This window comes from Alligator sinensis, unplaced genomic scaffold (assembly GCF_000455745.1).
Source record: "Alligator sinensis unplaced genomic scaffold, ASM45574v1 scaffold1227_1, whole genome shotgun sequence".
Classification (NCBI taxonomy): Eukaryota; Metazoa; Chordata; order Crocodylia; family Alligatoridae; genus Alligator; species Alligator sinensis.
This window is the reverse complement of record NW_005842618.1, coordinates 802,215-815,713: the sequence shown is the minus strand read 5'-3', so window position 1 is coordinate 815,713 and position 13,499 is coordinate 802,215. Positions and strand designations below refer to the sequence as shown.

Genomic DNA, 13,499 nt, shown 5'->3' with positions numbered 1-13,499 from the left:
AGGAATTCATCGGTATCAAGTTTTCTAACATGAAGATGATTCTTTACTTGAGTAAAACGCTATTTAGTGGCATGCAATTATGGCAAAAGCTTTAAAGCCCACCAAAAGAGTGAAAAAAAAAAAACAATAGGTACAAGACATATTAACAGCAAAGTCAAAACTCGAAAGCATGAAAGGATGACATTTACACATTCCCTTACAAAAACCAAGACCCCATCCATACCTCGGAAATATAGAGATCTGCCTGCTTCAGCAGCTCTCCAATGATCAGGACATTTGAAGTGGTCCCGTCTCCAGTGATGTCATCTTGCGCCGTTGCTACTTTTGCTATTAAGGAGGCGGTTGGGTGTTGGATTTGCTAAACAAAAAGAAGCAGCTGAGCGATATTCCTACAATAATGCAGCAAGGTTTAACTAGTAGGAAACTCACATTGATGTATTTTGTCTTGCTGGGACACGCTATACATCTTCATAGTTATTTTTTGTCTATTTAAAAGCAACACTAGTCACTCAGAGGTATGTTAGAAGTGTCTCGATACATTACATTACCGCTGAACGATTCTGCTAAGATGCTCGTTTTTGGCTAACTTCCGCAGGCGAGGGAGCGGCGGTAAAGCTACAGATGCGAGGGACACCGCGAGGGACCTCGGAGTTGGGGGGGGGGGGGAATCGGGGGCCTGTTCTCCAGCGAGCGGATGCCGGGAGGAGGCTGGAAGGAGGTAAGTTTTGGCCACGCACCAAAATGGACGAGGAGTACAGGACGAGGAGACAAATTGGGGCAAGGCGCACTCACCATCTCATGCAGCAGCACGTTGCCATCTTTGGTGAGCTTGATGTCTCCGGAGCCAGACACGAGCCTGCGGGGGGGAGGGGAGGCGGTCACCCCGCGGGCCCAGCCCCTCCTCCCACCACGACCTCCCCGCCCGGCCCCGCGCTCACATCTTCATGGTGCCCTTGGGCCCCAGGTTGGTGCGGAGCACGTCCTGCAGCCCCCGCCCCCCGCTGATTTTCCCGGCCAGCGCCGCCTGCGCCCGCGCCCCCTCGGCCTTGGGGTTCAACGACTTCACCGCCGACATGATGCAGCCGCCGCACTGCCTGAGCCCAGCCCCGCGCGCAAGGGACGGCGGGATAAGGCGCGCGGGACACGCCCCTTCTAGAACACTCCGCCGCCCCGCCATTGGCTGCGCGGCGCTGCCTGCCGTCCTATTGGCCAGCCGCCCTGTCGCTCCCCTCCAAGGGACCCGCCCCCCGGGAGGAGGCCGGTGGGAGCGGTTGGTATGCAAAGCACCTCATGCATATGCAAATCGGCACGCCGGCGCTCCTCATTAATATGTAAATGAACGCGGGCCTATGAACACAGGGTCATTAACTTGATTGGCAAACGTCGACATGGAGACGGGCGAGCGGTCCCGTTGCTTTCCTCCAAGGGGAACCACAGGGGAGGTCTTCTGAGGTGAATATTCAGCGTCTTCTGAGTTTCGTGATCCTTGTGGCGGGGTCATGCGGGTGCGAGGCTTGGTTCTGTTTTTACGTCTATTTGATCTGTTTCTCATTAAAAAAAAACACAAATATATGCAAATGAACCTATATGCAAATGAACCTAATTAAAAACACAAGTGTACAATCCTGCATATTAGTACCTATATGCAAATGAACCCAATTAAAAACACAAATGTACAATCCTGCATAGTGGTACCTATATGCAAATGAACCTAATTAAAATAACAAACATACAATCCTGCATATTGGTACCTATATGCAAATGAACCCAATTAAAAACACAAACGTACAATCCTGCATATTGGTATCTATATGCAAATGAACCTAATTAAAAAAAATGTACAATCCTGCTCCAGGCGTATGGGTACCTATATGCAAATTAACCTCATTGCCATGCTCCTCGCGTGTGGGCATATATATGCAAATTGAACTTTATTAATATGCACGGTTGCCCTATTAGTGCATGGTTGGCCTCATGCAAATTAAACTTTATTAATATCTACAAAGCATCCTATTGGCCTGTTGGTGTCTGTATGCAAATCCAACGTCCTTAATATGTGCCAAGTATCCCGCTATACTCCTGTGCATAGCTACATGAAAATTAAATTAATAATATATTAGCATAATGAGGCAAGATAATAAGAAGAATTGTGATGCAAATAGGTTGAGGGCTCAGCGACTCTAGTCCCTCCCTCACTGCGAGCAAAAAAATAAAATAATAATTAGTAATAATAAAAGTATTTATTATTTTAATAATAAAATAGTAAAATATAATATAATACACACAAAATAATAATAAAAGATACCAGATTTACCCAAAGAACCTTGTCTACTTATGTCCATAGACCAATATGGCTACAACCTACACCCCTGCGGGCAAAAAATGCATTTGACTGAAATTAACCTGGTTAAAAAGGAAATTCACATTTAAACTGGGATAGCTCATATGAGATCCACATAACGCATATTTGACCCAGGTGGGCCCAGGTAGGATAAGAATGCATCCCCATTAAAATGTAAAGCGGCCAGGTTAATGCAAGATTTGCTCCTGGTCGCAACCAGCTGCTGGCTGTGAATTCCTCCCGGGACCTGGGCCCACCTCAGAGCCAAGCTCATCCCAGCCCATGAAGTCGCAGGCCCGGTGCCAACAGATCCCTCAAAGTTAATACACTGCTGGAGTTTTTGCTGCCTTTTGCATTTTGAACCTTTAGGATTCACATTTCCTGCTGTTGCTGTGTAAGGAGGAGGGCTGGAAATGGAGGGCTGTGAGCACAGATACACATCAGGACAGGCCCTCAGGAGCTGCAGATGTAAGAAAAGCAGAGGTGTAACAACGTAGCCGGGCACCTGGGGCAGCTGCCACACACAGGGGCAGTGACAACTTCCCGAGACATCATGTGACTCTGGCGGCAGCCATTTTTTCTGTTCTTCACTCCCACCCCTCTGGAAATTGGTCCCTGGGGCAGCTGTCCCAGTTGCCCCGGATAGTTATGCCGCTGAAGAAAAGCACCACATATTGCAGTAATTGTGATAAATGCTCCAGAAATGGTAGCACAACTTGTCCTCTATGGCAGTGGTTCTCAACCTTTTTTGTAGCAGGACTCATTTGTAAACATCACTGGCCAGTCCCGGCCAGTGTGTGGGGTAGGGTAGGGTGTATGTGGGGCATGGCGGGGACGTTTCACCGCGGCACAGGATAGGGCCACGGGGCCTGGCTGGGTCCGCTTCTTCTTTGGGGCTCCTACCTCCCCTTACACCCGGTCCAAATGCCACCCAGTTGTTAAAGCATCAATTGGGCATTCTTCTTTTTTTCCCCAATCTTTTTAGGCTCACGGTCATCTTGAGCGTGACTTGAGGATACAGCGGCTAAGCCAGCCTCGAAGGAGTTCTGTCGAGGCTTGGTAAATGAAAGAGAAATGAAGAATAACACAAAGCACGGAAACTGGAACCCAGGTAAGTCTCTCAGTTATGGCCACTGGCTGCAGCCTCCACCAACAGCCTGAGGGCTGTGCGCTATTTTTCCGAGGCCCAGCCCTGTTGGACAAATGTAACTAAAGAGAAATGCAGGAGAGTCGTCGGTCAATTTTGCCTACAAACTTGGGCACTTGTATCAACTTTAGATGTCTCCGCGTCAATCCCCAGTGCTCCTACTGGACATGTCAATTCTTCATATTGGGGCAAGCCCTCTTACCAGCCCTTGTTGATTCGGTTCCGTTCTGGTGGAGGGAGTCCGATCCCTCCACCAGCGCCCCTCTGTCCCACGGTGTTGCTGGCTTTTCCCCTTCTCCAGGGTGACTAGTACTCAGCCTAACAGGCTCCCTACCATTCAAAATGAAAGTAAGTAGGAACTAAAACAAAGACCTTGTTCCACGTGTTGACAGCTCTTCCGCATCCATCTTGTCCTTATGGTGCGGCTTCCTACCAGCTCTCCCTGCAGCTATCACCGCTGCCAGCTCAGCGTCAGCATCTGGGATTATCAGAGCACCTCCGAGCTCCCAGGCTGAGGAGCAGTCCTCTCTCCATCTCCCAGAGTTTGGTCCATTTTTAAAGTTTGTTCATGACTCTTTCATATATTCTTGCAACCCACTTTCAGGTCGGGACCCACAGATTGAAAAACACTGCTCTGTGGCAATGGGGGCCAACCATTTTTGGCAGGTGTGCCATAAATTAGCCCCAGGCCCTCCCCAAGTGCCATTCTGATCCCTTTCCCCTGCCCAGTGTGTTGCTCTGCTTTCTGCTCTCTGCCTTGTGATTCCTGACCAATCTGCTGCTCTGCTTTCTGCTCCTTGTCCTGCCTCCCACTCTGCTGCTGTCCGCTCTCTGATCTGCTATGTGCCACACACAGAGGTTGCCCTTGCTACTTGTAGCACATGTGCCCCAGTTTGTCTATCCCTGCTCCCTAGGGTGCTCACATACAGACCATCCTGAGCCTAAGGGAGTTAAGAACCCAACACTAATTGAAATCAATGTTGTGAGTTAGGTGCTAGGCACTTTTCTAGGTGCTTGCATACTTTTTAATATATGAATCTGTGAGACAAGTTAGACTAAGTGCATTATTTGGAATGGAACTTTTCACAGAAGGAAGCAAACAGCCTCATGGATCTACTGACGTCTTTAAGTACTGTGTCATCAGTGGGCACATCTACACATGCTATTAATGCGTTGAAAGCTTACCTTTCCCTGGGAGTGCATCTACATGTGCACCTGTAGGGAATTAATTTGCTCCCAAAGGCAGCAGTTCAGTGTAGGGCTACTCCTGCCCTGCTCTGCTCCCCTACAGCAGCCAGGGGTTGCTCCAGGCTCCCCTGGGTGCCTGCCCCAGACTGGCAGGAGACACAGGGATCAGGCCTGGGGGGGGGGTGGAGCTGTCCTGCCTCTAGAGCAGCTGCCTTCCAGCCCTCCACCCCTGCCCCATGGCAGCTGCCTCCTGCTGGACCCCTGCTCTGATCTCAGAGTGGGGGCTGGGACATCATCCTTTGCCCCCGGCAGCTGCCTGCTGCTGGGCTCCCACTCTAATCTCAAAGCAGAGGCTGGGACATCATCTCCTGCCCAGCAGCTGCCTCCTGCCAGGCCCCAGAGCAGAGGCTGGGGCATTGTCCCCTGCCCCGGGCAGCTGCTTGGGGATGATGTCCCAGCCTCAGCTCCAAGATCAGACTGGGGGCTGGGAAGCAGGCACCTGCCTCAGGGAGGGGACAGTTCTCCTGCCTCCTGCTGCCTGGGCTGCCTGGAAGCAATTTGCTCCTGGTCAGCTGTCTACACATGCAGTACTGCTCAGTATCTACTGTGCATTAAATCTACTACCACACATGAGACTAATTTACTGTGCAGTAAATGCTGCACATGTGTAGACAGTAATGCTTTACTGCACAGTAGATTAGTCTACTGCACAGTAAAGCATCTTGTGTAGATGCACCCAAAGAGCTTACTTAGAGACCATATTTTAGGCAGTTCTGTAGCAGTTCCATACTCCTCTTTACTGTCTATATGAACCGTGAATATATGTGTTGCTGGGAGCAGCAGCTGCAAACTTCAGAATTCCCCAGTACATGTTGACAGGAAGACACAGAGTCCTAGTTCTATTATCCCATCCACTCTACCCCAGCATGCTAGGACCGCAAAGGAATGCATACCGTGCCAGGTGCCAGGCTGCTTTAGGATATTTTCCTCCCCCACTCTCTACCCCCACCCCTCATGAGAATGTGGTGGGAAGCAGAGGACAGATTTTGACTGTTTTATACACAAAGCCTGTGTTAAAGCCATCCATGACTGAGCTCCACTGTGGGGAGATGGGTCATGTGGTGGGATTAGTGACACTAGACCCCTACTGAACCTACTTTCACGGTAAGCACTATGTATTCAGATGGGTGGGATTCTGTAGGACAAATGATTCTTGGGAAAACTGGCTGTGAAAAAGGTGGAAATAGGTAAGGGACTCCATGTACAGAGGGCAAGTGATAGCTTGTTTTGCATGTGTTATTGAGGTTAAATATTTTAGATAGAGTTATTGTGTCCAGCAAGTGGGGAGTCCTGTGGCTCTACTGATCAAGAGATGCCTATTGTAAGTTATTCTACTGCAGAGTCCCCCACCCCACCCTCCAAAAAAGCAACACCACAGGTTGGCTTTTTGTCATTGCATTTGTTAAATAATATTGTAAAATACGGGAAATTGTACCTGGCATTTCAAAATGTAGCTCCTGAACTCTAATTTGGAACTCTCACTTTATTCATCTACTTCATGCTTTTGTTTGGCTAGCTACAGAGCTCCTGTGAGAAGGGTTCAGAGCTCCTGAATCCTTCACACACATCTGAGTTCTACATGAGATTCCACCACCAAATGATCACAACCAAACATTTTGATGTGCATCCTTGCACGTGGCCTCAACCCAGGTGGTATCAAGCAGAGGGGGCTCAGTCCCACCATCTGGGTGTTCTGCAGCTCTTGGGTGGTCTCAGACATTTTCAAATGGATTTCTTGATAAACATCAATATTGCAAGCTCATGCATCCTTAATTAGTTGTGAGTAATAAGCTTTCCGTCCTGCAACTAGCCAGTAGAGGGCAATATGCACATGAAGGCACACATAATCACACATGCTATCCCAGGAATATATGACACCAGTTGCAGGCCTGTGCCTTGTTTATATGATATTAATTGGCAAGGGTTTTATTGCCTGCATATAGTAAAGGGAATAGGAAAGGTTACTGCCTGTGCATCTAGGTCACAGCTGAGGAAGCTGTAAGGCATTCTGGTTTGACTGTTCCTCAAGTCTGGTGCTCATTTGTTCAAACACCCTAAGGTATTTCAGAGACTCTTTTTATTTATACAGGAAAATAATATATTCTTTTTGAGAGGAAGAAGTAAATGGATTTTGACATGTTTTATTTAAAAAAAAAACTTTGGGAAAATAACCAGTGTTCAACTTAGGGACGTATTTGATAGCCACGTTGAATGCAGAACTCTACAACTCTTGGTTCAGAGATGATACCTTTTATTAGACCAACTAAGAAATTGCAAAAAAAAAAAAAAAAAAGTATCTTTTTCTGCAATCTTCCAGGCACACACACCTTTCCTCAGGCTCAGGGAAAATGAAAGATGGTAAAAAGTCCCCAAAGGTAGACAATACATTTAATTTTTTACAGAGGAAGCTGAAGGTGGAAGTCTGTTCCTCTGGGCTCATGTGAGTCTTTGCGAGTTGCTCTTTTATGCGCAGATAAGGCAGGATTCCTTCCTTGGTGGTATCAGATGGCAGAAAGGCAAGGAGGTGTAGAAATCTTTCTTGTTGTTCAGCAGTGAATTATAAGTGTTCATCTTAGGTTGTTATCTACATTTCTCACACAAATAGTTGGGTTTTCAGAAGTGAGGTTTTCTAAAGATATTGCTGGTCAAATTCTCATTGACAATCATACATCAGTGGGATATAGATAGCTAACCCCAAGACTCCTTTGAAAATCCCAGATGAATAACTTGGTGCCTCTTCCCTAAATTACACATTGAAGATTACTGTTTTAGAGTACAGGAATTCTTATTACTAATTTGTGGTTTTATAATAATATAACTTTGGTTTTGCATCAGTTCTTTAGAGATCAACACAAACCTACCTTCAGTTTATAGTTCATTCTAATTTTAAGTGCTGAACTATTTTACATATTTATATTTATTGTACAATAAGGGAAGATAATTGATTAGGATAAGCCAGTGACAATTTACATCAGTTGGGGATCTGCCCCATAGGGTTTAATCAGATGACAACTAGATTGTTAAACCAAAACAAATCTATTGAAACCAAAGGGAATATTTCTTCATGAAGTCTGAATCCTTTTATCGAAATCACATAGTCCTTATTCGAGCAAAATCCCCACTGAGTTTCTAAGTGGAAATAGTTTTCTTTTATCTTGCTTTAACTCAATTTCCCCAGTAGCAAACTGTGGTAACACATGTCCACAAAGTATTTCTAAAACCTGTTATAAAAAAGTGTTCTAACACTGATAACATTAGTAAACAGGGTCAAAATAGACACCAGACTGCATCAATATGACTATAGCAAAGGACCCTGCTGTAGGAATAGTGTGACAAAAGAGGCACAAATAGATGTGCATATTGACCTGTGATTAATCATTTGTTATTAACATGTGAAATAATGGGAAAGGATGTCATATGGGGAGTTTAATTAATTCACACATATTGAAGCCTAAAGCTGCCTGAATTGCAAACAAAACCATGCATAAAATGTGACTGCCACACTGATTGGCTCGTGACATTCATTCCAGAGGGTTACCAGTCACAAGACTACCAAGCAGCTTCTTCAGCAAAAACAGTGTTCTTAGCTTTGAACCAAGAAGCCAACTTGAGATGAGAGACTAGAGCCTCTGGTTGGTGGCCTGAAACTCCCCAACTAATGGTAATAGCTGGAGCTGATTGAAAATCTGCTCATGGAAGGATTTTCTACAGGAAAATACTGGTATGTTGAAACTAAATATTCTGGAGGACTGAGTTAGTTTTGACATTTATTTCTGGAAAACAATACAAACCATATTCTGCATAATCAGAATGAACTGTCCCAATTATTAATTTAAAAATGATGTTTTGTTTTGAAATATATTGTTGTTGTTATGCATTACCAAATAATCTAAAAAGAAAGTATAATGTATAAAAATCAATCAAATGTTTCAGTTTTACCTAAATGCTATGTTTTGATTGAGCCAAGATGGCAATTTTTAATAATCTTTTTTCACAGTCAAATTATAAATTAATTCAGAATAAAAGATATGTTGAATTTGTGGAATTTCCTATGAAATGGAAATTTTAGTTCCAACACAGGTATATTAACAGCCCAGGTCTTTCACACAAAGAACCCATTCTCTAACCTTTAAATTACTATTCTTTCAGACCCTGGGAGAAAACCTACAGGGATATCAATATGAAAGTCCATGTGTAGGTTCTGTTTTAATTTATAATAAATCTGGAATGACTGCACTGATTGAAACAGGTTCACCCAAGATTAATACTGGTGTATTGGCCATGAAACTGCTTTTGTCCAAAAAACACTTAGGCACATACTTAACTTGAGATGTGTGAGATATTAGATGATGTAGGGTGGCACCTTAGAGAGTACCATATTTCACAATGTATAAGTTGGGTTTTGAAGCCCAGTTTTGGCCTCTGAAAATGCAACCTTGACTTATACACTGTGTCACATAAAATCATTGCCGACAAACTGCAAGTTCAGTGAATGCATGAGGCATGATCACATTAACTGCACTAATTGCAGGAGGAGCGGTCTCACTAATTACAGGAGGCATGGTCGCACTAATTAAACTGGCACTATTTTAGCAAAGACCAAATGACCTTAATTACAGGTACTGCCAGTGCTATAGCAAGCAGGGGGTGGGAGTGGGGGGCGAGTGGGGCATCTGCCCTGGGTGCTGAAGTGAAGAGGTGCTAACAGGAACTGCCCAGCTGGGGCAGGGTGCAGGATGGAGCTGTGAGCGGCTCATTTGGCGGGGTGCAGGGATTGGGAAAGGACAGCTCCCGCTGCTGCGTGCACTCCTGAGCAAGCATGGGGGGGGGTGCCCCCCAGATCTGTGCTTGGGGCAAGGGCAGTCTGCTGCTGCAGGCTTTGCCCAGGGCACCAAGCTTCGTTGCTGTGGCACTGGGTACTGCAAATACCACATGGTATTCAGGATGCCACCAGAACGAATGAAGTACAATGCAAAGTTCAAGATGCAAGTCGTCAACTTTGCTCTCGATACTAACAACAGTTCTGCAGCCCATCAGCTTGGTGCAAATGAACAAGTGGTTTGTGGCTGGCAAAAAATCATCAACAACATAAAGAAGATGCTGGGGCCATGAAAAGCAATGCAGGTAGCCCGATTTAGAAAGAGACCTTGCCAAATGGGTCAACGATCAGCAACAGTCTGGCAGAATCATAATAAGAAACATCATCCTACTGCAAGACAAGATGCGGGCTATGGAGAAAAGATTGAAAGACTTTACTGGCAACCCAACCTGGTGTTCCCAGTTTATGAAAAGGAATTCTCTTTTTCTTTGCACCACATAACGAAGATATTGTAGAGATTACCAGCCAACCTCGAAGACAAGATAACCCAGTTCCAGAGCTATGTGTTGAACCTCCAAAAGAAAAACAATTACGATCTCAGGCAAATCGAGAATATGGACAAAACACCCATGTGCTTTGATATGCCAACAAGCCGAACTATGGATGTCACTGGAACTAAAACTGTACTGATGAAGACTATGGGCCATGAGAAAAGAGTGGCGGGCTGGTTGACGGTTAGCCAACATTCGTTTACAAAAACTGGAAACATACAAGCGGCCTCCTTAGCAACTGTGTGACAATGGATTCTTACAGCTTGGAGGAACATTAAACCTCAAACCATTTCACATTCAATCAAAAAATGCAGGATCAGTAATTCTGTGGATGGTGAGGAGGATGATATTCTGGCGTGATGAAGATCAAACAAAGGATAAAGATACCAAAGCATCCGATGCCGAAGATCCATAAAATGATCAGATTACTAACCATTTAGATTGGGAGGAATTGTTTGGGGCTGACAGTTCTGATGATGAAAGCGAATGAGGGATTTTTACGTTGTTAATTTTTAGTATTCTTAAAATGTTTACATTGTTGAAACGAGGGATTTTTAAATGTTTTTATTAAGAGGGATTATTTAAAGGGGGATTTTTAAATGTTGATTGAGTGCAAGCTGTGGCAACCAGTGCTGCTGATGGTGCTAATAATGGCGATAATTTGATTGATCGCTCCTGATTTGTGCTGATTGCTAATTGTGTGTAACCCGTGGTGATGAGATCAGTGCTGATTGTGCTAATCATGCTGGCGACTGTTTGGTCTTGTTTCTGAATAAAATGTGGGTTGACTTATACAGTCTATCTATGAAAATTCTAACTTTTCATGTCAGAAAACCTGGGTTGACCTACACACCGTGAAATATGGTCACTGGTTCAGCGAGGCATGCGCTTTCTTAGGACAGCCTACTTCCTGTGATTCTAGGTATGCGAGAAGTACATTGACTATAGTTCTTCATCTCTCAACTCTGCTTTCTTTTACTTAAAAGGTATCCCTTTTTCATAGGTCTAGATCCTACAGATCTAAATTTACCAGTCAAGAAAAAAAGCATGAGGAATTTTCTCTTGCAGAAGGTCTGACACAATGAGCTAGATTTCAGTGTAACTACATCCATTTACATCTGCTGGGAATTTGCCCTTAATTCACTGATATCTCAAAAATATTTTTTATGTCTCCATGTTAAAGCATTAGATAGATTATTAGATTTAATTAAATTAAATGTATTAGATAAATTATACTGGTTTACCAAACCCTTGTTTAAAGAAAATTAGTTTCAACTCTTGAATTGGCCAGGCTAACATAAATGTCTTGGTTAACTTTTGTTACAAATAATTTCAAAAGCATTTAGTTAAGCTAACAAGGTTCCTTGGGTGAATTTGATATCTTTTATTAGACCAACCCAAATAGTTGGAGAATAGTTATTAAGCAAGCTTTCGGGTTCAAAAACCCTTCGTCAGGCTAAGGAAGTTTCAGCAGTTGGTGTGTGCTCTTCCTGGATGGAATGAAAAGTAAGGAAGGCAGCGGCTGGGCTAGGGAGTCAGTTGCCAGGCAAATTATAGTGTGTCCAAAATCCAATGTCTATATTCAGTCCATGATCTCTAGTATCCAGGAGGTTGATGAAATGGAGTTCATAGGCTCGTCTCTGGGAAGTGTTGTGTAAGTTTCCCTTAGTTTAGTTAAGCTAAACACTGTTAACAACACTATCTCTTGCCTTTGCGTTGTTCGGAAAAATAATTCTTGAGCGTTGCACTTAGCAACCTGTCCTTGGCTCTTGGCTCCCCCTGGGCCCTCCCCTCTGCGAGACTGTGCCAAGTTCTTTTCATTCGTTTTGCAGGGGCTCCAGACCCCCCTCTTGGTTCTTATGTCTGTGGCATAGTGTGTCTTCTAAATTAGCAAACTCTCCACCTCCTTCTCTCTGCCGGTTTATCCCTAGCCAACCAGGGAGCCTCTAGATGGGAACTCCTCCCCTTAAGAAGGCAGGGCTACATCTCTCTTTCCTAAGCCTGTTAGCTGAACTTCTCTAGTTTCATGTATGCAACTATTAAAAAAATATCAGTCGAGCTTGCTCAGCAGATTATAAAGAGCTATTTACAAAATGCAGATATCTTTCAGTCCACTCAGTGCTTTTCTATTGATGTGACTGAAGGTTTCAGCTGATTTTTTCTTTCCCAGTACACCCAGGAGTTTTGCAGCAGGAGAAACAACCACCACGGGGAGTACAATACTGTAAGTCACCAGGACTGGTTTTTGTCTTTTTGGAAGGGGTGGGCATTCAGAAAGCTCAGATTCATCTTGCTCACCAGTATGTTTTTCTAGTGCAGAAAGTAAGAGATGAGTTGAGGCTTTTATTTCCGTCAGTGGCACCACTGCATTCCCCTACAAGGTGCGGTGAGAGCACGGTGCCTGTTTTAGAACAGGAATCTGAATGAATGATGCAATCCTAGAGAGGGGAAGCATCATCAGAGGAGGCAAACATTTCCCAGGGGGCCGGAGGGCTCATGTGCTTATGTTATATCACTTGGCCCCCTCTCTTCCTTCTCACCCATTTTTAGACGTCTTTAAAGACGTTTGCACTTATGTATGACTGTGAAATGTCAACCAATAATTGTAAATGATCCCTCCCTTTATTCTCGATGTAATAGGTTGTTTACACTGCTGCCTTTAAAACTTCAACAGGTTGAAGTAGACCTAGTAGCAACACTGTCCCTGGATTTTCTGGTTCTCATAGACTGAAATATTTAATTAACCTCCAAACACTGCAGAATTGGGCATTTAATGTAAAAACTATAATAATATACTATAGCCCCTGCTACCTACTAGCATCATGAAATATGTTTCACAACATCCTTGTGAAATTTAATTTAATTCACTGTGGGGACAAATACAACTCCCACAAAAGGCAACGGAAAGACCCCCATTAACTACAGTTGGAATAGGGTCAGACTCACAATATTTAATCCAGTTAATTTCACATATTGAAGCAAAACTGGGGTTCAGTTTCTGCCACCTGAATATGGCTCTTACGTAACATTTCAGGACTGATTCCACTCTAATTTACACTGGTGTAAATCACTAATCCAGTAAAGTTCCACCAGGATAAATTCAGTGGAAAGAGATTAAAAGTAGTCATTTTATGCAGTCCATTACTATCAATTAAGTGCTTTCAGTCTCGTTTCATTAAAACCGGGGCGAGAGTAGAAAACAGTTTATAATGTGTTATGCATCCTTAAATGATCTTTTACAAAGAGGTATTTTAGTCACTGTTTCATCAAGGTTGATGAAAAATGTCATTTTTTATGACAATAACTGACAATAACAAAGTGAAAATGTGAGTGTGGAAAGCGTGCTTCTGCACACTGACACAGGATAAGACATAACGTGAGACTATGTGGAGT

General features: G+C 44.1%; 2 protein-coding genes across 5 annotated transcripts in view; one reads left to right on the top strand and one right to left on the bottom strand.

The window, feature by feature from the left end:
• CCT6A (chaperonin containing TCP1 subunit 6A) overlaps window positions 1–1,115 on the bottom strand; it is a 10,051-nt gene extending 8,936 nt beyond the window's left edge. The window contains exons 1-3 of the mRNA XM_006033280.3: window positions 939–1,115; window positions 793–856; window positions 224–358 (exon numbers count right to left, since the gene is read on the bottom strand). Coding sequence (XP_006033342.1) covers window positions 224–358; window positions 793–856; window positions 939–1,075 — 336 coding nt within the window. The 5' untranslated portion in view covers window positions 1,076–1,115. The remainder of the gene's footprint in view (window positions 1–223; window positions 359–792; window positions 857–938) is intronic.
• A 245-nt stretch (window positions 1,116–1,360) lies between these two features.
• PSPH (phosphoserine phosphatase) overlaps window positions 1,361–13,499 on the top strand; it is a 24,252-nt gene continuing 12,113 nt past the window's right edge. For 2 of the 4 annotated variants that reach the window (XM_025215037.1, XM_006033278.3), the window contains exons 1-3: window positions 2,948–3,047; window positions 3,327–3,452; window positions 8,267–8,457. In XM_025215037.1, coding sequence (XP_025070822.1) covers window positions 8,429–8,457 — 29 coding nt within the window. In that variant the 5' untranslated portion in view covers window positions 2,948–3,047; window positions 3,327–3,452; window positions 8,267–8,428. Of the gene's footprint in view, window positions 1,453–2,947; window positions 3,048–3,326; window positions 3,453–8,266; window positions 8,458–12,085; window positions 12,331–13,499 lie in introns of those variants that run through there. The other 2 variants (XM_025215035.1, XM_006033279.2) reach the window with 2 other exon arrangements.